This window comes from Daphnia pulicaria, chromosome 10 (assembly GCF_021234035.1).
Source record: "Daphnia pulicaria isolate SC F1-1A chromosome 10, SC_F0-13Bv2, whole genome shotgun sequence".
NCBI lineage: Eukaryota > Metazoa > Arthropoda > Branchiopoda > Diplostraca > Daphniidae > Daphnia > Daphnia pulicaria.
The window spans coordinates 2,692,413-2,716,654 of NC_060922.1; the positions used below are offsets into that span (position 1 = coordinate 2,692,413).

Sequence of the window (24,242 nt, forward strand, 5' to 3'; positions counted from 1 at the left end):
AACCGTAGATTTTTCTTGTTTTTTTTTCGTGATTTCTCTCACACAGCCGGCGTTCGCTACGCGGTTCATTCAGTAGGCCCACACCGAAACGGAAGCGTCAGCTTGACCACGCTTTCGTTTTTTTCCAGACATTTTCTTCCAGCTTTTTTACTACTTGGGCTATTCTCTCACAGCGCGCAGTAAAATGTATTGAAGCGGAAAAGAATCCCGACTAAGAAAAAGAAACAAAAAGCAAAAATAATTCAAATGCTAATCAAGAATCAGCCATTTTTCTTCTTCTTTTGGGTTCTCTCTGATTACCTAATAATTAAATGTCGTCATCCACCTTCGCTTCCAAGAATTCGTAACACTGCCGTGAATCTGTTTGAATCAAATGTCGGTGCGATCTAGTTCGATTTTTCATGTGTCAATGCGATTGCCATACAGGATTGTCGGGTCATTTCCTTGTTATTCTGGTTTGTCTACGATGACTCGCCAACATGTTTGTGTGTCTCTGCAGTGGACGTATAAGGCAATATGTGGACAACTAGACATAGAATTTTGCTTTTTTTCAAGGGAATAACTGGGTGAGATCGGTCGTAACGGACTTGGTCGAGGTCTAGAATCAGATTTAAAAAAAAAACTATTCCCGTTTTCTTTTTCTTTTTTCGTGTATTCTTGTTTTGCTTTTTTTTCTTCTTCTCCTTCATTTTTCTTCTTTTTTAAATTCATTTATTTCCACGGAGAGTTGTCTGCTGCATTGATGGTAACGGATTGCTCGTCAGAAAAAAGCCACAAGAGTCACAAGCCTCACCTCAAGTTCTTGTCCACTATTAAACACGAAAATCACACGTGGCGTCGTTTCTTTTTGTTCAAAATAGAAGAAATAACCAAAAAGCCGAGAAATTTGAGAAGGAAATAATTTTATTGACATTTAATTAAAAAGATAATCGATTAAAGCCGAGGGGGGGTCGCTCGGTCACGTGAGTTTAACGATCAAGTGACGATGAGCTCATAAAAGCTCAGTGAGTGTAGTATAGAATATAATATACCCACCCGGGAAAACAACTAACCAGATTTCTAAAAAAAAAGAAAGAAAAAAATGTGAATAAGGAAAGAAGAAAAGCACACACTAAAATTTTGACGAAATGAAAGAAAAGAAAGAAACCTGACTGGACAGAAACCTTTGTAATGTTGGCCCCTCCAGTATTGGACATGAATATAAAGCACCCGGAGAACTCCATTTTCCACCTTGTGTGTGTGTGTGTGTGTGCATTTCTCTGTGGCTGTCAATTGTTTTTTTGTCAACCTGATAATAATAACAAACGTCCTCATTTCCATGCATAATAATAACGTACACAAATTATTGATTTATTGCGTATTTTCTGTCGTTCTTGAGCTGCTGCTGCTGCTGACCGTTGAGAGTTTTTGATGGTGTTATTATTTTTTGTGGTATAATTTTTTCTTCTTTCTTTCTTTTTCGGACTGACAGGCGGCGGAAAATAATTGTGTGCTGTGCCGCAGTGGCGGGCAGCGGTGAATAACGGCCCGCGCGGACGACCGACGACGACGGCGGCCTTGTGTGTGGACTTTTGAACGAATTGCCACAAATCTCCAGGACTTCCAGAAAATATAAGAAAATGGTCATCGTTTCTCGGGTAAGTCATACATTTAAAAAAAAAAATTCCTAGTCATCGTGTTGTTACTTGGTTCATGGAGGAAAGAAGAGGCAACATGTCAGTCATGGAAATGTTGAATAATGGGCATGGCCGCTATTGAAATTGACATTTCTCCGCCGTGGGTCTTTGTGTATGTATTTACTTCATCACGCGGCTGCTGAGCACACGGCTGTTGTTGGCTGCTGTTGGTCAATGACCCTCTCTCTCCCGGTGATGATGTACCTGCGCTCTTCTCCACTGAGAGATGAACAGCGAAAAAAGCCAACGCCCGACACACACACACGTACCATACATTGGTCGACCGCAGTTAGACATTCAGTGAAATTAAACAGCCGATGAAACTCGACAACGCGCCTTTCATATATCCGAAACGGAAGTTTTATTTCCGGTTGTGAATGGCGGACGAGCGGACGTCCGGTTTTTAAAATATCGGCCGACATGATTCCTAATAAAGCGAAAGGGGGTTAGACATTTTTGTTTGGGTTGGAAACAATTTTTAGGAGAGAGAATTAAACAAAACAAATCCAACTGTGAAACCCAGAACGAAACAACAGAGACAGACAGAAAAAAGTGACGCAATTGGGTCGCGCAGCGATGATTTTTTTTTTCTTCTTTTTCCGGTACACACATCTGCTGTTATGTGTTTAGGTTACACCACAAGAGTCACACAAGAGAAGTGAGACCTCCACCACCAAGATGTTGTTGCCTTTTCTTTGGTTATTGTTCTTCCAGGGCCATATTGTGTAATAGCGCATGGACTAGAAGAAGAAGAAGAAGAGACACCCACAAAAGTCAGTTGACGGAAGAAGGTTCAAAAACATGTACTGGAGGAGTCTCTCTAACGGGTTCGGCAACAGTCTGGGTATTTTCTCTTGGATGGCGCGACCGCAGTGTATAGTATAGGAGGTCGTCATCGTCATTTACCACCGTGAAAAAGAATCGGAAAACAATATCGCAGCTAATGCTATACACACACACACGAGCTGGTAGACAAGATGAGGGAGTGCGTGTGTGTGTCTCTACACACATGTGTCGTCTACCGCCAATGAACGTTTAACGATTAAGGACAACGTATTCTGAAAGATGCAACGACGCGGAACTAAAAGTCGAGAAAACTGAAAGAAAAAAAGAACCGGAGGTAAAACTGCTGGCTGAAAAACAGAGAGGGAATCTGAATCTATTCAGCGTATAGTATATAGCTGTAACTTAATGTTTTATCTATTTTTTTTCCCCCTAACTGCGACTCTCAGTGTGGCTGCCAACTCATTCAAAGGCGGTTGGTTGGAATCTCTTTCGTTGCAAGGCGTACGTGCTTTATACCTCTTGCGGCCATCCACCTGCTGTTCTTTTCTTTTTATTATTACGTTTACAGTACCTTTTGGGCTCTGCGAGTGTTTCCAAATATCTACTAAGAAAGAAAAAAAAGGAAGTGGACACTAAGAAAACAGCTGACTCTTCAGGGCGGTAGCCAAGCAATAAGTGGAAAAATAAAAGAGAATGCAATCAAACAAGGAATGTTTTTTCGTTGGGGGGATTTTTTCCCCAATCCTTGTGATACGTAATGTGTGTTTGGACTAGACGTCGAATAATGAATGCCGATTTATCACGTGAACTTTGAGTCATTTTCATTTTTTTCCTTATCATTTGGGAAATAGAGATAAAACGGTGTGCTGGCCTCTCCCTGCTCGCCGTTATCACATCAGACAGTTTGTTCGCATCGAGTTTGAAGGTTTGACGACGGTTGAATTCTCAAGTTTCTGATTATTCGACAGAGTGAAAGTTTTGATTTTGGAAATTAAGGGCATACGTTGATTGTAGTTCAATCAAGTCACGATCGTCCATGGTCTCTCTGTGTTGTCGCCATTATTTGTCAAGACGAGATTAACGTTGGCGGCTGGAAGAAAAGATGTCGGAAGAAGACGATGGCTCGTCGAATCAGATTCTTACCTACGTGAGTTCCTAATTTTCCCTAGAACTGGTGGGCACTTGTTGCCGCGTCCAACTTTCCAAACTGCTCCCCCCATGTGTTTTGTTGTTATTTGAGGTCAGCACGGTTTTCCCCTTTTGCCAAACAGAAGGTGGACATACGGGCCAATGATCATGTCAATGTCCCATTCTTATTGCACGACAATCCTCCGCTCTGCTTCGTCCACAATCCCGTTACAACTTCATTTTTTTCTGTTTTTTTTTTCTCTGTGAACCAAGTCCACCCCCCGTGGAGATTCGTTCCAATTTCGATGGAAAAATATAACAAAATGTTATGACACTTGCTCGTTTTAAAAATGTGATAATTAATTTCATTTCTATTAGGGCGACTATGTCTGGATCGAGCCCAGCACCAAACGAGAATTCGATGTAGCGATCGGTGCCCGGGTCGTTTCGGCCGAGGGCAAACGGATCCAGGTCGTCGACGACGATGGCAAAGTAAGTCTTATGTCACCTTTTTGTCTTTTATTTTTCCCCATCAGCCGTCAGCACGAAATGGTGAGGCAACAGCACCCCACCCTTTGTTTCAAACCGTTTCGAAATGAGTGGTGACCGCAAGTTTCGAGCTGAGCCACACAGATAAGAGCAATTTAGAACGTCACAACGTCAAATTGGTTCCCTTTCTCCTCTCCTTCTTCTTGTGTATTTATTTGTATAAAAGTGTCATTCACAATTGTGTGTCACATTTTCTTAAATTAAATTGCGCAGGAACAATGGCTGACGCCGGAACGACGCATCAAAGCCATGCATCCGACGTCCATTCAGGGCGTCCAGGATATGATTTCACTGGGTGATTTGCACGAGGCTGGTATCTTGCGCAATCTGCACATTCGCTACAATGAAAGCATCATATACGTACGTCATAGACTCATTTCGTTGATTCATTTTGATGAGAGGGGATCATGCTCAATTGTTGATTTGATTTTTTGGTAATAGACTTACACCGGTTCGATTCTGGTGGCCGTCAATCCCTACCAGATTCTGCCCATTTACACGGCCGAGCAAATTAAAATGTACAGGGAGCGGAAAATCGGCGAATTGCCTCCGCACATCTTCGCCATCGGCGACAATTGCTACTCTCAAATGAAACGCTTTCGACAGGATCAGTGCATCGTTATCAGGTGAGACTTGAATTGTTTCAGAGATTACATGAAATTGCGGTCGAAATTCCATTTCGTCTTGGTTGTTTCAATATGTTCAATTCTCAGCGCACACCTGGGTTACCCGAGATAAATCATTTATTTCTTTTCTTATTGCGTTATCAGCGGTGAGTCTGGCGCTGGTAAAACTGAAAGTACCAAATTGATTTTGCAATACCTGGCGGCCATTAGCGGGAAACATTCGTGGATCGAGCAGCAAATCCTTGAAGCTAATCCCATCTTGGAAGGTATTCATTTATAAATAAATCCCCTTGTAAAGTCTCAAATGACGTCATTTGATTTGGTTAATTAGCGTTCGGAAACGCCAAAACGGTGCGAAATGACAACTCGTCTCGTTTCGGCAAGTACATCGACATCAGCTTCAACAAACACGGCACGATCGAAGGAGCCAATATCGAGCAGTACCTGCTGGAGAAATCGCGCATTGTGGCCCAGAATCCTGCCGAGAGGAACTATCACATCTTTTATTGCATGCTGGCCGGCATGACCAAAGAAGACAAGCAGAAATTCGATTTGACGGATGCCAGCCAATACAAATACCTCACTGGGGTATATACAAGTTCAAATTATTCCCATCGTATTTGTTATATAGTGGAATGCGTTCAAAGTTGGGTTTTTTAAAACATGTTACAGGGCAACAGCACGACGTGCCAGGGTAGGAACGACGCCAATGAATTTGCCGAAATCCGATCGGCCATGAAAGTCCTGCTCTTTACTGAGCCGGAAATTTCCGACATTCTTCGAGTTCTGGCCGCTCTTTTGCACCTGGGAAACGTTTCCTTCAAAGGAGTTGTCATCAGTAAGAAGTTTATTTAACATTTTGTTCACGACTCGGTAAACAAAATATTAACGTTGGAAACATTTTCGGCATTCTTCCCTTTGTCCAGGCAATATGGACGCTAGTGAAATTCCAGATCCTTCTAACGCTATTCGCGTCTCCAAGTTGCTGGGTGTCGATCCTCGAGAGATGGTTGACGCCCTTACCACTAAAACCATTTTCGCCCAGGGAGATTCAGTGGTCAGTTAGTATTGAAATTGAATTCCCATTTGACAGACATAATTGAAATGTATTTACAGGTATCGAGGTTATCCAAAGTGCAAGCTGTAGATGTTCGAGATGCTTTTGCTAAAGGTATTTACGGGCGACTCTTCATCTGGATTGTTACCAAGTTGAACTGTGCCATCCGCAAATCGGACGAAATGGACACGAGCTCCATCGGAGTCCTGGACATTTTTGGTTTCGAAAATTTCAGCATCAACAGGTATTAAAGAATTGACTAGACACTAGTTGAAATGGCGGAATCTAATTTGTGTTTTTGGATCGAATAAAGTTTCGAACAGTTTTGCATCAACTACGCCAACGAGAACCTGCAGCAATTCTTCGTTCGGCACATTTTCAAGTTGGAACAAGAGGAATACAATCAGGAGAATATCAGCTGGCAGCACATCGAATTCGTCGACAATCAAGACTCGCTTGATTTAATCGCAATTAAACAGATGAACATCATGGCACTTATCGATGAAGAATCCAAATTCCCAAAGGTATAACTAGTCGGTTAATTTCAAATAATTGTCTTTCGTTATTAATTGGCTTTGTATAATTCGTGTTGTTTTCCAGGGCACGGACCAGACCATGTTGGCCAAGTTGAACAAGACTCACGGCAGCAACAGGAACTACGTGAAACCTCGTTCCGATCTGCAGGCCTCGTTCGGTTTCAATCATTTCGCCGGAGTCGTGTTTTACGACGCCAGAGGATTTCTGGACAAGAATCGAGATTCTTTCAGCGCCGATCTGATGCAGTTGGTCCACGTGACGTCCAACAAGTTTCTGCGAACGCTATTCGCCGAAGACATTTCAATGGGCTCGGAGACCCGCAAAAAGGCGCCCACTCTGTCGGCCCAGTTCAAAAAATCGCTCGACTCGCTCATGCGGACTCTCAGCGCTTGTCAGCCATTTTTCGTGCGTTGCATTAAACCCAACGAGCTGAAACAATCGATGGTACGATCAAATAAATTTTTTCCCATTTTAAAAAATCAATTCAATTCACAAATAATTAAATAACATTTCGGGTAAATTCAGGTTTTCGATCGTGAATTATGCTGTCGTCAACTGCGCTACTCGGGAATGATGGAAACGATTCGTATCCGGCGGGCCGGCTATCCTATTCGCCACACATTCCGTGAATTTGTCGAACGTTATCGATTCCTCATTTCTGGATGCCCACCACCTCACAGAGTAACGATTTTTGATAATCAAATAATTTTAATGATCATTATTGCAGATTTTTTTTAATCAATTGATTTTTAATTGCAGGTGGACTGTAGGCAAGCGACGGCCAGGATCTGTTCGGCCACACTGGGAAAGACGGACTACCAACTGGGTCAGACCAAAGTCTTTCTCAAGGATGCCCAGGATCTGTTCCTGGAACAGGAGCGCGATCGAGTCCTAACCAAGAAATTGGTCATCATCCAGCGTTGCATCCGCGGATGGATTCATAGACGTCGCTACGTTCGCCTCAGGAGCGCCGCTGTAGTCATTCAACGCCAGTGGAGACGTCAGGCCCAACGCAAGCGCTACCTGGAAATGCGTAGCGGATTCCTGCGGCTGCAGGCTCTCATCCGCTCTCGAATCCTGTCTCATCGCTTCCAGCACTTGCGCGGCCACATTGTCGGCCTGCAGGCCCGTTGCCGCGGCTATTTGATCCGTCGTCAATTCCGCATGAAGACTCGGGCAGTCGTCGTCATCCAGAAACACGTCCGGCGGAGGATCGCTCAACGCAACTACAAGAATATGAAACACGAACAACGACATCGACTGGAAGCTCTTCGCTTGCGCGACCTGGAAGAGCGGGAGCTCAAGAAAGCCGGAAACAAACGCTACAAGGAAATTGCTGACCAACGTTACCGGGTATGACATCAATTTGATTTCCAACCTCTAGTCCAGTTTATTTAATTGTTAATTATTTATTTGAACAGGAGAGGCTGATGGATATGGAACGTCAACAACGTGAAACGGAGCGAGTCAATCGTCAACAACTGGAAAGCAACCGCGAGAAAATGAAGGAGGCGGCCATCAAAGAGCAAGAGCCATCGAATATCGACAATTACATCGATGATCTTTTCAAATTGCCGCAAGATTCCGGCAACGAAAGGGAGAAGGAGACGGAAGGCAAGCCGCAATGGGTAAATTCATTATATTATCCCTCTATTGATTCAGTTTCTGGTATTTAAAATTTCGAATTTGGCGCGCAGAATATTCCCATCAAGAAGGGCGACGAGAACGAGATGATGCTGGCCATTCCGCCCAGTACCGGAATGGGCCCGACGGAAGATTTGTCGGAATATCGTTTCCAGAAATTCGCCGCCACTTTCTTCCAGAGTAACGCCACTCACCAGTATTCCAGGAAACCGCTCAAGTCTTCCCTTCTCTCTCTGCAAACGCAGGGCGATCAACTGGTAAAATGAAAAATCAGTCAAAATATAAAATGTGTCTAATTTTTTGTTTCCACCTTCCGTGTTGAATCGTGTAGGCGGCATTGGCTTTGTGGGTGACTATTCTCCGCTTCATGGGCGACATGCCTGAGCCGAAATATCACTCGACCGAGCGAGACAACACTTCAGTCATGACTCGCGTCTCGGCTACGCTCGGCCGCAATTTCATCCGCACCAAGGATTTCCAAGACGCACAAATTTTGAGCGCCGAATCGGTACGACTACGGGTAGATGTTGAGCTTGCGAAACGACGACAACCATTTTTAAATGGCGTGTTTTTTTTTTATTACGCCCATTAACAGGAAGCCTATCCTAAAGGCACTTCGAAACAGCGTTCCATTCGCCACAAATTGGTTTCTTTGACGCTCAAACGGAAGAACAAACTCGGAGACGACGTGCGGCGCAAGTTGCAGGAAGAAGATTACACGACGGAATCGTACACTTCGTGGCTCGATTCACGACCCACTTCCAACTTGGAGAAACTTCATTTTATCATCGGACACGGCATTCTGCGCGCCGAATTGAGGTAATTTCCTTAATCCATTATTCTATTATTGAATGTCAATTCCATTTGTTTCCTTATGTGTGCAATAGGGATGAAATCTACTGTCAGATTTGCAAACAGCTGACCAACAATCCGTCGAAATCGAGTCACGCACGCGGATGGATCCTCTTGTCGCTCTGCGTCGGCTGTTTCGCTCCGTCCGACAAGTTTATCAAATACCTGCGCGCTTTCATTCGCGACGGACCGCCCGGCTATGCGCCTTATTGCGAAGAGCGTCTCGCCCGCACCTTCAACAACGGCACCCGCAACCAACCGCCTAGTTGGTTAGAACTCCAGGTAATCTAAATCATTCGACATTTACCCAATTTGAACAGATCGTGACTCCATTTCTCAATTATTTTTCAGGCCACCAAATCGAAGAAACCGCTGATGTTGCCCATCACTTTCATGGACGGAAACACCAAGACTTTGCTGGCCGATTCGGCGACAACGGCCCGCGAATTGTGCGACCAACTGGCCGAAAAGATCGAGCTCAAGGATCAATTTGGATTTTCCCTGTACATCGCCCTGTTCGACAAAGTGTCGTCGCTGGGCAGCGGCGGCGATCACGTCATGGACGCCATTTCCCAGTGCGAGCAGTACGCCAAGGAGCAAGGAGCCCAGGAGCGCAACGCTCCGTGGCGGCTCTTTTTCCGCAAGGAGATTTTCGCTCCTTGGCACGACCCGACCGAAGACACGACGGCCACCAATTTGATTTACCAGCAGGTGGTCCGCGGCGTCAAATTCGGCGAGTACCGCTGCGACAAGGAGGAAGACCTGGCCATGATTGCTGCCCAGCAGTACTTTATCGAATACGGAAGCGACATCAGCAATGATCGATTGCTCACCTTGTTGCCCAACTACATTCCCGATTACTGTCTCTCAACCGGAGACAAGGCCATTGACCGATGGGCCCAGCTAACTAACGCCGCTTTGAAGAAGGTATTACTTTTTTAAGGTCCCTAACTTTTTCCTTTAATTTTACTTCATTCTAATGGCTGTTTATTATGGGTTATTGACAGAGCTATTACATTAAAGAGCGAGTTCCTTCTAGTCGGGTCAAGGAGGACATTGTCAATTATTCCAAGCTCAAATGGCCGCTACTCTTTTCTCGCTTTTACGAGGCTTTCCGCTCTTCAGGTACACATCAATTCATTTCGTTTCTCCCCTCCCCCGGCCCCATTATTGTAAACTCACAGTTCACCTTTTTGAACCCCCATTTACACGTCTTGTTTATAGGTCCTAACCTGCCGAAGAACGACGTGATTATAGCCGTCAATTGGACGGGAGTGTACGTCGTCGACGATCAAGAGCAAGTGCTGCTTGAACTTTCATTCCCTGAAATTACGTCGATTTCTTCTCAAAAGTATGTCGTCGTTATTAACATTTGTAAACTGCGTAATGGCATTATATTTTGATATCGTTTGTCTTTGCGTGTGTGCAGAACGAGCAAAGCTTTCAGCCAGACTTTCACTCTGAGCACGGTGCGAGCGGAAGAGTTCACTTTCCAGAGTCCCAACGCTGAAGACATTCGCGATTTGGTTCAATTTTTCCTGGAGGGATTGAAGAAACGATCCATGTACGCCGTGGCATTGCAAGATTACAAAGGTGGAGATCATTTAGAAAGTTCTATCGACTCGTTCATTCGCCATTTCGTTCGCCTCAGTTGAGAGAGAGAAACCGCACGCTGGCAATTATAAATTTTTATTTGTTGTTAATAATTAACAGACGAAGGTGCGACATACTTGCAACTGAGCAAAGGCGATCTGGTGGTGCTGGACCCGAATAGCCGCGGAGAGGCCGTCCTGAGTGGCAGCTGGTGTTCCGGTCGAAGTGAACGAACCGGCGAGCAAGGTGACTTTCCTTCCGAGGTCGTCTGTATCGTTCCGGCCATGAGCAAACCGCCCGCCGAGATCATGGTAAGTCCCCCCCAGTCTAATAGCTGCGCAGCAATAATAGCGCACACCTTTTATCCGCGTTTTCACGCTTATTTTTCCTCGAATAACACTGGATATTCGGCTAAATTGTTCACGATTTTTCACGGGGCCTATTCGGGGTGACACGTCAAAATTGGCCGGCTGACTATACGTGCTCTAATTGCATGCCTGATTTCCCCGTCGGCCACAGAGGGTCTGCGCTCTTTAGCTATTTGTGAAGGAAGTCTAATTGAAAGTGTGGGACGACAGTGTCCTCATTCTTTTGGCGCTAACCGGTTCTTTTTTCTTCTTTTTGTTGTTGAAAATATCATTGGGACAAAGTCGTCATCATTATTCTTGCTGACTCTGGACTTTGGGTCTCTGCGTGCCCAGGGTTCTTATGTATGAGACTCGGTTTTTTGGTTTCCGTGACATTCCCGTTGGCTTGTGTGCTGTGTGTGTGTGTTGTTGGGTTATCGTTGGCGGACAAAGCGGAACCCCTTCTGTGCTGATCCGGGCAACTGTATTGCGGTCTCGGCCAGTCGACGACGGCCCATAAGCAATAATCGTAAAAACACATTGAAGCTTCCTTACATGCTCCTTTAATTCCACAATTCCTGGACAGTTGAAGCCAAAATAAAATTTCAAAAACAGAAACAGGAAGGAAAACCCGAAATATACCCCAAGACGCCATCATTTTTATTTTTCAAATCATTTAGGCTTTTTTATTAGTCGTTCAAATGTTGCACTTGACTAGCTTCGCTGAGGTCAATTATTTTTTCCCTACTATTAGCTATCATATGGTCGTCGACCCATGTTCAACCAAGTGTCTATATCAGCCACTCCTTTCTAATTTATCCAAGTTAAAATCTGGAATGACATTCCGCCTGTTATTTTCTACCGACTCCAAAATAAATGAGGAGTGAAATTTCTCGTAAAGTCAACACGCCAAATGCCATCAAGGAAGTCTGTTTTATGGTGAGCCTCCGACTCTCCCGCCACCTTTAACCTCTCGCTCATTTTTATATATCTACTGTGTACAAAAAGAGTCAGAAAGAAAAAGAAAGATCGTCGGATAAGTGGTAGAAAGTCATCCGAAAAAACAACAACAACAGCGACACACTCATTACGTTAGTATGCGCATGTCGTCGTGCTCGTCCCTCTTCTTCTTCTTCTTCTTGGCATATCAGCTAATTTAATATTCCCGTCTGGCTCACGGAAAAAAGCAGTTGACGTATTATAAAGACTCTCAACCGAAATAAGAAAAACTCCTCCCATAATATTATAAGAGAAACCGATGTGACATATATTTTTATGTTGTGCGTTCAATTTGTCTCTTACGTTCGGGGGGGGGGGGGGAGTGGAGTAGGCGGATAAACAAACAGGCGGGAGATTCAGAGAGCAAACGAAGGGCGGTTTTTATTTGTAACAGAGTCGTGAATTAGCTTAGAGTAATCAGGTTTTTTTTTTAAAATAAAAATGCGTAGTAGTAGGCTCTATTCGTATCAAGCTACTTAAACAACAAGCAATTATTATATCCAGCCAGTCGAACGACTTGAGGGCACATATACAAGCGCCATGTGTTATTAAAGGGACGTCGGGACCGGTTGGTTGTATCAGTTGGCGGGACGACGTCGTCGAACTCGGCCGCATAGTTTCTTCAAAGCTCCTCTCTTTTTCTCTCTTTAAAGTCTGAGCTAATTAAAAATAAAAAAGAAGACAAACCAGTCAAATAGCAGTTGTAGTAGCTATTTCCTCCTCCCCCCGCCAGTATTTATTACATGTGTGTGAGAGGTTGTGCAGGTGTTGTGTTTTGTGGCAAGTTTGTACAGTTAGTTGAAAACAATGACTGACGCATGAACGCGTGATTAGTGGTGCGTCTACCCGGTTCTGCCAGCAGACGGAACCTTTTGACTAGCCAAAGAAAAGTCAGGAAAAATCTGTCTTGAAAAACAACAAAAGAAGATCGAGCCGAAACGAAGACGTCGAGGAAAAATATATTTACAGGGGCTATTACGAGATAAAAACAAGAAGAGGAGCTGGTCGGCAATGGCTTTAGTGTTGATGCCACCGCCGCCGATCATGGAAGTGGCCACCTACCCGTTCTTCTATAATGGGGTTTACTATCCGGCTGGAACGCCCGTCTGGCCGGTCAGCCAAATTTTTTTTTTGCCAAACAATTTCTAACGTTTTGTGTCCGCACATCTATTTTATTTTCCAGCTGTTTAGTTCCGTTTTCTTAAAATTCTTGTTAAGGCAAGACGCAACGTATAGAATAAACCAAAAAATCACATGAAAAAGAAATTCTGTTTTGCCGTTACGTGCGTGGACTTGTGGGTTTTTTGTTATTAAAAAAAAAAAGCCGAATAATAATAATTATTATTCTTTTGGGTTGTTGTTTCTAAAATAGGCACTTTTCACGCTGGAGGGAGCGGAGCAAAGCCGCCGTCAGGTGACTTCACAGCAGGGCAGCAACGGGACGGAGCCGCAGGAGAAACCGCACACCCTGGAGGAGTACGCAGTCGATCACTTCCGGTGAGATACCACACGTTTGCTTGAATTACTTTTTCTTTCCCCCCCCGAATAAATTGTATACAAGAAAACAATAATAATCTCCAACAATTTTGTGTGCTGCCCCCCTTCTATAGTACATTTTTTCGCCCCTTTATATTTTCCCTTATCAATTTTTGGAACCCGCATCATCGGTTGTTTCCTTTTTCCAACGTGTTATTTGAAAACAACCGGGAAAATCAAATTCGACGGTATTATTATTCTACACATTCTATAATACAGCCCGCCGCAGAAGAAGACTGTGCCCAAGGGATTGACGGCGGCTCGTCGCGGGAGTCACGACGAGCTGTGGCGTCATTCGCGTGATCCCCTCAAACTGCCGCTGCTTCGCAAATTATCGTCCAAGGAGGAATTGAGTCACGAAGCCATTTTCGCATTCCAGGCTTGTTTGAAGTACATGGGTGACATTCCTTACCGTCGGGCCCGCTCGGCCAATGAACTGACCGACCAGATTTTCGAGGGACCCTTGAAACACGTAAGCACCGAAATTCGTCATCTCTCCATTCAAACATTTCGTGGGGCTGAATAAACGAGTTGGACTCGTTTCACCGACATCAGAATAATCGCTGCCAACTGTGTTTTGACTATGCAGGAACAATTACGAGACGAGGTGTACTGCCAAATCATGAAACAACTGACTGACAATCGCAATCGATTGAGCGAAGAACGCGGATGGGAATTGATGTGGCTGGCTACCGGATTGTTCGCCTGCTCGCAAAACCTACTCAAAGTACGTTTGATTTTGTTCCACTTTTTACAGTTATATGGGGGTTTTTGGTCCGGGTTCGTGCCTCTCGGATATCATCTCATTAGACCGTCAATAAGTATTTTTAAAAAGCCCGCATTTTTCTATAATGGACGTTGGTTTTCCTTCTTCTCGACACTGCCCATCTGCTGGCGCAGTTTTGTTTGCTTGTCTTTTAACCTTGGCACGGACCATCTGTCGCCTCGGTTTTTTGACGTTGCGTCCAACAGGTGTGAGATGTAAACGACAACGCGATATGCTCCCAGCGTTCTTCTGAAATGTTGTATTATTATTATTTATTTCGGGCTCGGCGCGGCCGCCCAGCGCCCAGCGTGATATCTACTCCCCGACATTAGTTTCACTTGTCATGTCTGTTTTGTTTGTTTTTTTCCCGAAAAAGGAATTGACGCTATTCTTGCGGACGCGCCGTCATCCGATCGCCACCGACTCGCTTCAGCGGCTGCATAAGACGCTGCGACACGGACAGAGAAAGTACCCGCCTCATCAGGTGGAAGTGGAAGCCATCCAGCACAAAACGACGCAAATCTTCCACAAAGTTTATTTCCCCGACGACACGGACGAGGTGAATACTCGGAATTTCTTTTTTCCCCTCTCACTTTGAGTGTCAACAACATCGTTTCAATTTCATTGGGTTGTTTTATATTTTCTGTTCTCTTTTCAATGTTTTTAAAATGCGCAATTTCCAGGCCTTTGAAGTCGATTCTTCCACCAGAGCTAAAGACTTTTGCCAAAGCATCTCGCAGCGACTGGCACTCAAGTCGGACGAAGGTTTCAGTCTCTTTGTCAAGATTGCCGACAAGGTCATTTCGGTGCCCGAAGAGGACTTTTTCTTCGATTTCGTCCGCCACTTGACGGACTGGATCAAAAAGGCCAAACCGACCAAAGACGGTACCGTTCACAAACTTCACATTGTCTACAATTTTATCGTTATCCCTTTTCTTTATTATGTTTAATGACCTGGACAGGTATCACGCCTCAATTCACCTACCAAGTGTTTTTCATGAAGAAACTGTGGACCAACACCGTGCCGGGCAAAGACCGCAACGCCGATACCATCTTCCATTTCCACCAAGAGTTGCCTAAACTGCTGAGAGGCTATCACCGCTGCAACAAGGACGAAGCCATCCGTCTGGCCGCTTTCATTTATCGCGTCCGCTTCGGCGAGAGCAAAGCCGAGCTGGCCAACGTGCCGCAAATGCTACGCGACCTGGTCCCGGCCGATCTGATCAAACTTTTAGGCAACAATGATTGGAAGAAAACTATCACGGCTGCTCACGCTCAAGATTCAGGTTTGACATTTGATTGAACGATTGACTTGATTCCATTTTTCTTTAACGCCACATCGTTATGAATTGAACATTTTAGGAATGAGTGCCGAAGACGCCAAGATCAACTTTCTAAAGATTATTTACCGCTGGCCAACGTTTGGTTCGGCCTTCTTCGAAGTCAAGCAAACGACCGAGCCCAATTTCCCCGAACAGCTTTTGATTGCCATCAACAAAAGCGGAGTCTGTCTGATCCATCCACAGACTAAGGTGAATATCGCACACCCGCCATTATCTTTCTTTTTTTAAAAACTCGCAATTAACATTGATCGCGTTGCAGGACATTTTGGTGACTCACCCGTTCACGCGCATCTCCAACTGGTCTTCGGGCAACACTTACTTCCACATGACTATCGGCAACCTGGTACGAGGATCGAAATTGCTGTGCGAAACCTCGCTCGGCTACAAGATGGACGACTTGCTCACCTCCTACATCTCCCTGATGTTGAATACCATGAACAAGCAAAAGTCCATGCGGCTCTAATAATTTGCTCGCTCTTATTCTTCACAATTTTATCCCATTCAAACGAGAACGTAAATGTTGGCTATCGAGATGAGCTTCGTTCCTTTGGTCAGTTTATAGATTGATTTTCCATCACGAGAATTAGCAACTTTGTGAATAGTTTCTGAATTTTGCGATATTTTGCCACTACCTAGTTTTCCGTGTTTTTTTTGTTTTTTTTTTTAATTATTTTTAATTGACACCGGGGTCATCTGCTTTTGACGGGGTCTACTATTGTCAATGCATGCTTCGCTAGCTCTCCTCAAAAGCAAGGAACGATCCCGTTTCCCCTTTGCAGTTTTCATCGCCCTCATAATCGTCTTTTAACAAATTTATGTATATGTTATTTGAAAAATGAAGAATTATAATAAAGCATTTTACACTCGAAATCAATAGATATATAATTAAATTATTTTTTTTATTTTTTAAAACAAAATACGGATATGTTGAAACTTCGGCTAATGTGGCAACCCGGTTGAGCCATATCCCATATGTTTTCTGTTTTGCAGACGACATGAATTGTCAATTTGTGGAAAGTAATTCGAAATGGATGCACTCAGGAACGTAAGTTTTTATAAAATGTATTTGAATTGTAATTAATACCAGAAAGTTAATTGATCTCTTCTCCCTAGTTTAAAGATTTTCTCTTAGTGTTCAACAAAATGTCAGAAACTTGTTTTACGCGATGCGTTAACACATTTCAGACTAGAGAGCTGACTGAAGATGAGGTAGGCAAAGAACATGAGGTTTCTCTTTCATAAAATATCAGACCGATAGTTTTTTTTGTTTGTTTTTTTAGGATAAATGTGTTGAAATGTGCTCAACGAAAAACATTAGAGTCAACCATAAAATCATGTCTGTGTATATGGAAGTTCAACCTCTAATTGTGCAAAAGCGAGTGGAAGAGATGGAGAAACTTAACCCACCACAAGCTGTCGCAGAAACTATTCCTGAAGTTGCTGAAATTAACACAGTCGCACAGTCAGTCATAATAGCAGAAACTGAGCCTCAACATGTTTCACAAGAGACCTCATCTTTAGAGCCTCAAGTTGTGTAAAATAGTGACACATACCAACAGGACAGAAATGAATCAGTGTTATTGCATTGTGGTGTTACTAGGTTTGCCTGCCAGTGGAAAGAGCTGGTTAGCAGGAAGATTATGTAGTTTTTTAACAGAAAACAATTGTATTGTGAATTGTGCAACTTTTGATACTATTGTGAGTTTAGAAAAACAGGCTGAAATTGCTGTTTCATCATCTAGTGAAATGACAAAGCATTACCGTCGCGAGATGAAAGACACTGTGGAGTCTTTCTTGAAAGTGCCCAATCCTTCTTCCAAAAAGTGTGTCGTAATTGTTGATGATAACAACTACTATCGAAGTATGCGGTATGAATATCATCAGTTAGCGGCCAAATTCTACACAGGCTACCTTCAAATTTATGTCAAATGCGAAGTGTCTGAAGCGTTACTCCAAAACAGCAGTCGTCCGCAAAGCAGCCGTGTTCCTGACATTGTAATCACTCAAATGAACACCAAATTTGAAGATCCCTGTGAGGCGTGGGAAAATTCTTTGACGATTGGACACATTGATTTAAATGATACAGAAATATTGAACAAGATATGGATTCACATCCAGAATGCTGTTGATAGTCCTGTCTCAACATTGAAGACTCTAGAAGAAAAGAAGCTTGCGTCCGAGCAAAGCAAACTCATCTCAAATCACAACATCCTTCACAATATCGACAAAGCTCTAAGGAAAAGATTAAACCAATGTATACGCGAACGTAAAGAAGAAAAAAACGCTCGTGTATTGGCAGCACAACTTAACGACACTCGACAATCCATTTTGGAAGGGATAAAAACAGGTGCCATTGCAATCCCGACAGACATTCTGAAAGCGGATGGATCCATCGATTTTTCTATCCTTGAGGTTTGGTCCATTTCAGCTTTTATCCAGAGGTGTCCGTCATAACATGGACATGATTTGGTCATACTAGAATACAATTTGTTAAAAATAGATGAAATAATAATAAACAACACAATAGAGATCACCTCTTCCTTTTTCTCTTGTTCCTGAGCAACTAGTTTTGAAAGAGCCATCTGAAATCTTTGCTTGAGGGCGGCGTTTTCAATTGTAGCTAGCTCGTTTTCTTGAGCTTGTCTCATGTTCTTGATCTCACGGATTTCATCCCTCAGTTTATCAGCCATTTTTTGCAAATCGTCTTAACGACAAATGATATTAATTTTGAAAGCAGAAAAAAATTTGAAATGTTTACCTTTTTGTGTGTCGATGACCTTTTTTTGTGGAGATAGATTAGAAGAACTGCTGTCATCCCGAAACATATCTCCACTAAATTGGGTTATCATAGAATTGGACCCCTATAAAAGAGAACGTAACAACCATTGAAACAAATTTAATTATTTTAAATTTGGTACCCTGTTGCTTCCTGCATAGAACTCCGAACCCGATCCACGGGATTCGTCACTGTTTTCGTAGTCTGATTCCATAATGTTTATCTTGCTTCCATGTTCTTCATCTGAGTCGCTTAGTGCCTCACCAAAAATATCGTGTTCGGCTATAGATAACAAAAGTATGATGCAATTTGAACAAGTGCTGAAAACCGTTGGTTTTTACAAAACATACCCAAGCCACGGTTTTGTGTGCTAACGAATGTTCCAGATGCAAGAGGGACGGTCATTGCTGCCCCATCTCCCAAACCAGCTTCATTCGCTGCCTTTACCTTATTTTCATCTTCTTCTGTGATCAGTTCCCATCGTACACTTACCGCTTCATTATCAACACGCAGTAGGCGCCTGACTTCTTTTTCGATTTCAGGAGCCTCAACGTACTTCTTTTTAAGGGTTTTTCGAAATCTCCTTTTCCTAACATTCTTCATTGGTGGAGCTATGCCGTGAGGCATAAGGAATTTTTTATCGACCTTATGAGGGTCTTTTTTCTTTGGTTTAACAGGAGTTTCTTCTTCACTACTTGACTGTTGTTCTCCTTCTTTACAAATCAATATCTGCAAATTTTAAATATCAAGTAGAATCAATTCTCTGAGAATTTGAATTGATTTATTACTCACCTGGCTGACATCAGCGGCTTTGTAAAATGTTTTATTGTCAATGGTTTTTTGAGATTCCATGACACAAGGAAGATCTAATACCTAAGTAAATATTTGTTTTACAATTGAATATCAAATACTCTAATTAAGAATAACACCTTGGCAGACATAGTCCAATTGTCAAACTGAACCTGTCCTTTCCTCATGTCATTATCCATTCTAATATTTAGGCGGTCCTTCAGATTCATCACACCTGTCCTCAGAGTTTGTCGCAAACTTTCGGCACATTCCTACCACAAACAGATTAAAGAATTTGAGTTTAAGACAATAATAATGTTAATACAAGTGTCCAAAGAACTCACTGGTAAGGTTGGTGGGAGTCTCAATATAAACTGATTTTCCAACTCATCCCCTCCATTATCATTTGAACTGCTAGGTGGTAGAACTGTAGGTCTATTCATTTTTTATCGATTGGGCCTACCACTAATATTATTTTATTCACGAATCACTGTAAAAATTAGAATCAAATATTCGTGATTCGTCGCTCACGAGCAGACGCCACAACAATGTCGGACTGTCACTGTAGGCGTAGCAACGTTGTACTGTATTTTAGACGTTGCTATACTTTCATACATTTGTATTACTAAACTATTGTTCCAGGATTAATTTATATTTAATAATTGGTAATTTAAAGATAAAATTAATTTATCTAAGACAAAACGGGGATCAAAATAATTTTCAAATAGTTTCAGTTACTTTTGTTACTCGCCGCTAGGATACAGGCGAACTGTCCAGCGTGAGTGAGCAGTGAGCAGTGAGCAAGATATCTCGAGTTTGTTTTGTTGTCGAGTCTGCAAAACCTTTTCCAACATGGCAGCCGCTAGAGCAGTAAAAATTTTGCCCCATGTGAAAGAGATTCGGATTCATCTTTGCCAAAAGTCAGACGCCAGCAAAGGAGTTAGGTAAATGAAGAGTGTGTTAAATAAAATGTAAAATGCGAATAATCTTTTATTGTGAAAGACGTGAAAGTTCTGTGTAGACGTATAATCGTAGAGAATATCAGAATAGTCTCATTCCCTTAATTTAATAATATTAACTCTTCATCTTCATGGTGTTATTACTATTCATTTTAGAGATTTCATCGAAAAGCATTACATCGACTTGAAGAAAACCAATCCCAAAACACCTATCCTCATCAGGGAATGCAGTGGTATCCTGCCAAAAATCTGTGCCCGACATGGTTAGTTTACATATTCTAATTTGGATTCATAGTAAAAATTACCTTAATTGTCTTTTTAATTTATAGAGAAAGGCCTGGAAGTAAGTGCCCCAGTAATGAACCTGTCTGCTGAGAAAGTTCACTCAGTTTTGGAAAGTCTTGTTCTAAAGAAGTAAAATATTGTTCTTTATTTGTAGAAGTATTGTGTAAATAGAAAAGTTAGGATGACAAATTTACACAGTCCTTGCCATATTTCATAGTTTATTTTCATTATCACCATTTGACACTTAATTCAATCTTATATTGGATTTAGCCTGGTCTATAGTTATTCATTTTCATCACCAGCAGGGAGCTTTGTTCCTTTGGAAAATTTGCAATGGAGGTTCATATGTCTTTTTACTTTTGAATTGCTTGTGAATTTTGATTCACAGTTTAGACAACTGAAAGCTTTTTCACCTAGTTTAAACTCATATTATAATAATATAGACATATTTCAATTTGGCAATGGGCCTTGGTTATAAACAATTGACAGCCGTACCTGTGTGAGACATTTTATGGGTTTTAAGTCGGTGTGTTGTTCGGAAACATCTACCGCAAGTTTCACACTGGAATGGTTTCGCACCTGTATGTTCTTGCTTGTGTATCTTCAAATTCATTGGGTGAGTATATGCTAAACGTAAAAATGAATTAGTAACTAAATTTAAAAACTAAGATTCACAATGGTTAATTACCTTTATCACAAAGATCACACTTAAATGGTTTCTCCTTTGTGTGAGTCAGTTCGTGCATTTGCAGATTATTTTTTAATCTGAAAGCTTTGCCACAGAACTCACAAATGAATTGATAGTCAGCAGAGTGTAGTTTTTGATGATTTCTTAAATATGATAAGGTAAAGAACTGTTTGTTACATTCTTCACAAACATATGGCTTATTCCCAGTATGACGATTAAGGTGGTCCATGTACTTTAGCATAGAAACAAAATTCGCTCCACACTCGGTGCAAAGATGTTTATCACGGCTAGAGTGCCCAGTATTTTTTGTTTCTTTTTCGATTGTATGCACCAACGGTTTGCTAGTGCAACATTCTTGAGCTTCTTTATTTTCTTCAGTTTCCTCTTTGTTTATTAGACCGTTTTGAACATCTACTTTTTCAGTTTCTTCAACTTTTATAAGAACTTCCATTATGATTAAAAACCACTTTTTATACTAGATTTGATGCCCATTCAGAACTTTCAACTGAATAATGATGCAGCACTGTCCTATAATAAGAAATTTTAAACAAGATCTGAAGTTAGTATTTAATTTTGTTTAGTTCAAAAATTCAATTAAATAGAATGGAATTTTTGTTGAAGACTTTACCAGTGACCAAAAAGCAAGAGCAAAAAAATAAGTGTTTTCCTAAAAACCAAAAAACAATCAAGAGAGAGTCGTCTGCAACAAAGCATGCAGTCCTGCCAAATTTATTTCTGAAACATATAAACCTCGAAAGTCGGCAGTCGGCCAGTCGCAACTCGCAAGCCTATAAAGTCGTAACTCGTAAGTCGCCAACCGCAAAAGCGGTAATAAAGACCAAGTGGACTTTATCAGTGGAAACTAGAAAGTACTACCGGGGTACCACCGTACCGGTAGTGGTAGGACCAAAGTCTTGCTGAAGATTACGCCTGCGGCCTGCCCATGTGCCTGTCCAGGCGGACTACTGATTCAACATCCGAAGTCCGAACACTCTGTGATCCGAAGGCGCATAACAAATCTAAAGTGATTTTAAGCACATAAAATTATCCAAAGGTACAGCTTAAGTTAAGTTCAGACACATCAAATAATGTTTTGAGGAGGTTCATTGAGACTAAATTAGTAAAGAAAAAAATATGGTCCTTTGTGTATTTACAAATTTCAAAATGGGTTCTATAAATCAATGCGAAGACTTAAAGGAGAGATGTATTACGAACATCACGAATTTAATGATTCTTCCAAGGAAGGAATTTCTTGAACATCGTCTTGATCAATAGAAAATTGTACTAGCATAGGCCCCACACCGGATGGCTCCACAATATAAGTGTTTACAGGGAGGACTTCTAAAGATTCTGCTTCTATGATGGTTACCTAAGTATTTTCACCGAAAATTTTAATATTAGCATTCAATTTTACATTAGTAAATTCTTTCCTAGAATGTAGATTACATTAGATACAATTACATACCTCGTGATCTGTATCAAGAAAATGCGCATCATCTATATTTTCTATGTAAGCAACATTCTGCAAAGTTTCCAGGCCCTGGTCCTCAGTATCTCTTTCCAAATCTGTTGTAAGCTTATTGCTGCAACGCTTGGCTTCATGCAGTTTTAACATTCCACTAGTTTTGAAACTTTTGCCACAAGCCGAACAGTCTAGTGACTTCGAGGAGCTGTTTAAATAATGGTGTTTACCTCTCACCAGTATACTGTAGGTAATGCAAATGTTTTAACACATACCGATAATGTGTAGCTAAATGGCACGCTAAACGATGCGGTTCACGAAACAGCTTTCCACATAGATCACAACAACAGGGCTATTGTATAATCAAACAAATTGAGTTAAATTTTTAAAACAAAAAGTTATTGATGTAACCAAAGAACCTTCTCTCCAGTGTGCACTTGTAAATGAATCTTTAGCACGTTTTTGTGAGCGAACGTCTTTTCACAGTAGGGGCAATTGTGAGGTCGTTCTCCGGTCTGAATTAATAATTGAGTATTAATTTTCGTCGCAATGATTCATTAATACTAATTATTTTTTACGTGACGCATTCGGTGTTGTTTCATGTGACAAGAATTCCGAAATTTCTTCCCGCAAAACTCGCACTCAAAAGGCGCTTTCCCGCCTAAAAAATAAAAACACAATTTGGTTATTACTTTATGAGCAAATATGAATTATTTTAGCAATGCAAGATGGAAATTACCGTGCATATCAAGGTGATGTCTCATAACAGCCCTTGTCTGAAAAGATGCTTGACACACGTTACAGATGTAAGGACGAGTTCCGAAGTGCTTAAAAACATGTTCGACATATGGGAAGTAGGAGGTCATTTCCTCTTCACATTGATCACACTTAAATGGGTTCTGACCAGAGGGAGTTAGAAGTTTTGCCAATTCTCTCATATTTTGCAAAAAGGTGGAAGTATCTGGCCCACAACCAATTTGGTCTGGAACAATACACTTGTCCATTAGTTTTACCTACAGTATATTTTTTTGAATTACATTTTTAAATTTTTTGCAAGGTGAAATCTTAATATTGAATAACATTTGTGGAGGTAAAGGAATTCAATTCACTCCAACCTGAAGAAGTTCCAGTGAGGCTTCAAGGGCAGATCTTTCTTCCTCAACAACAACTGCTTCTTCAAATGCCTTGGTATTAACAGACGAAGTAGAGTATTTGTTGTTTTCAATGACAAATTCAATTGCTTTGGTTGGCTGTGTTATTGACTTGTTTGAAGTGGCAAAATTGTTATTGGATGGCTCCACATTTCTGTGCTTTTTAGCTGAGAATGTGCTTCTTAATTCAAATACCTTCCCATCTACTTCATACTGCAGTTGTAAATTCTTTTGCCTGTTTATTGTGATGTCATTCTTGATTACTTCACATGTTGATGAAGGTTTTCCTACATGTTGATGTCGTTCCTCTTTATCACAATTGGAAAAAGTGAGAGTCCATTGATTTTTGCTTGGAATGAAAGAAAATACTCCCTGTATTGCATGCGAGTGTTCAGTTTCTCTCGATGATTGTAGTTTATCTATATCAGAATCCAGTTTGAAGTCGCAAAATCCACAGTGTTCCCAAGTGGTTTCAATACTTGGTTTTAGCTGCAAAACCATTTGTTTACCTTCTTGTGCTGTTTTCAAAACACCAAGAATCTCTAATCCCTCACAACTCCCCATCTTGATTGATTGAAGATTTTGTCCCCTAAATTACAAATTACGACACTGTTTATTTTGGCTTGAGCTTTGGATTTTTTCTTCCAAAGTTGGTAGCCAACAGCTGTTTCATTGATTACTCAATAGATGACT

At 41.8% G+C, this 24,242-nt stretch overlaps 7 protein-coding genes across 8 annotated transcripts; 4 read left to right on the plus strand and 3 right to left on the minus strand.

Moving 5' to 3' along the window:
• The first annotated feature begins 3,363 nt into the window (after positions 1-3,363).
• LOC124313939 (myosin-VIIa-like) lies at positions 3,364-16,309 on the plus strand. The gene is made up of 31 exons (XM_046778799.1): positions 3,364-3,609; positions 3,969-4,082; positions 4,353-4,499; positions 4,581-4,765; positions 4,910-5,031; positions 5,097-5,353; positions 5,438-5,603; positions 5,692-5,822; positions 5,882-6,066; positions 6,136-6,346; positions 6,423-6,803; positions 6,885-7,040; positions 7,119-7,712; positions 7,781-7,987; positions 8,057-8,260; positions 8,335-8,511; positions 8,599-8,822; positions 8,891-9,137; positions 9,207-9,782; positions 9,863-9,980; positions 10,080-10,206; positions 10,285-10,448; positions 10,569-10,759; positions 13,167-13,291; positions 13,550-13,802; positions 13,920-14,057; positions 14,473-14,655; positions 14,780-14,981; positions 15,059-15,382; positions 15,459-15,628; positions 15,699-16,309. The coding sequence occupies exons 1-31, from the start codon at positions 3,565-3,567 to the stop codon at positions 15,900-15,902; spliced, it is 6,528 nt and encodes a 2,175-aa protein (XP_046634755.1). The 5' UTR covers positions 3,364-3,564; the 3' UTR covers positions 15,903-16,309.
• Positions 16,310-16,407: 98 nt separating this feature from the next.
• Positions 16,408-17,025, plus strand: LOC124314295 (mitochondrial import inner membrane translocase subunit Tim10 B-like). Its single transcript, XM_046779465.1, has 3 exons — positions 16,408-16,484; positions 16,553-16,648; positions 16,720-17,025. Exons 1-3 carry the CDS (start codon positions 16,467-16,469, stop codon positions 16,975-16,977), a joined length of 372 nt encoding a protein of 123 aa, XP_046635421.1. The 5' UTR covers positions 16,408-16,466; the 3' UTR covers positions 16,978-17,025.
• LOC124314204 (L-seryl-tRNA(Sec) kinase-like) lies at positions 17,006-17,972 on the plus strand. The gene has a single exon (XM_046779340.1). The coding sequence runs from the start codon at positions 17,006-17,008 to the stop codon at positions 17,891-17,893; it is 888 nt and encodes a 295-aa protein (XP_046635296.1). The 3' UTR covers positions 17,894-17,972.
• On the minus strand, positions 17,707-19,549 carry LOC124314155 (transcription initiation factor TFIID subunit 7-like). The gene is made up of 8 exons (XM_046779247.1): positions 19,349-19,549; positions 19,145-19,276; positions 19,008-19,088; positions 18,566-18,944; positions 18,358-18,497; positions 18,198-18,300; positions 17,974-18,143; positions 17,707-17,914 (listed from the first exon to the last, which is right to left on the minus strand). The coding sequence occupies exons 1-8, from the start codon at positions 19,445-19,447 to the stop codon at positions 17,888-17,890; spliced, it is 1,131 nt and encodes a 376-aa protein (XP_046635203.1). The 5' UTR covers positions 19,448-19,549; the 3' UTR covers positions 17,707-17,887.
• Positions 19,550-19,784: 235 nt separating this feature from the next.
• On the plus strand, positions 19,785-20,457 carry LOC124314299 (NADH dehydrogenase [ubiquinone] 1 alpha subcomplex subunit 2-like). Its single transcript, XM_046779471.1, has 3 exons — positions 19,785-19,948; positions 20,120-20,226; positions 20,293-20,457. The coding sequence occupies exons 1-3, from the start codon at positions 19,857-19,859 to the stop codon at positions 20,379-20,381; spliced, it is 288 nt and encodes a 95-aa protein (XP_046635427.1). The 5' UTR covers positions 19,785-19,856; the 3' UTR covers positions 20,382-20,457.
• On the minus strand, positions 20,444-21,716 carry LOC124314234 (gastrula zinc finger protein XlCGF71.1-like). The gene is made up of 4 exons (XM_046779381.1): positions 21,565-21,716; positions 20,937-21,464; positions 20,744-20,875; positions 20,444-20,661 (listed from the first exon to the last, which is right to left on the minus strand). The coding sequence occupies exons 2-4, from the start codon at positions 21,385-21,387 to the stop codon at positions 20,531-20,533; spliced, it is 714 nt and encodes a 237-aa protein (XP_046635337.1). The 5' UTR covers positions 21,388-21,464; positions 21,565-21,716; the 3' UTR covers positions 20,444-20,530.
• Positions 21,717-22,057: 341 nt separating this feature from the next.
• LOC124314100 (zinc finger protein OZF-like) lies at positions 22,058-24,220 on the minus strand. Of its 2 annotated transcripts, XM_046779137.1 has the most exons (8): positions 24,059-24,220; positions 23,514-23,968; positions 23,138-23,411; positions 22,977-23,059; positions 22,818-22,913; positions 22,674-22,750; positions 22,402-22,606; positions 22,058-22,305 (listed from the first exon to the last, which is right to left on the minus strand). In XM_046779137.1, the coding sequence occupies exons 1-8, from the start codon at positions 24,111-24,113 to the stop codon at positions 22,153-22,155; spliced, it is 1,398 nt and encodes a 465-aa protein (XP_046635093.1). In that variant the 5' UTR covers positions 24,114-24,220; the 3' UTR covers positions 22,058-22,152. The 2 variants fall into 2 exon arrangements, with proteins under 2 accessions (XP_046635093.1, XP_046635092.1); XM_046779136.1 differs by having other exon boundaries at positions 23,514-24,220.
• Between the last annotated feature and the right edge of the window lie 22 nt (positions 24,221-24,242).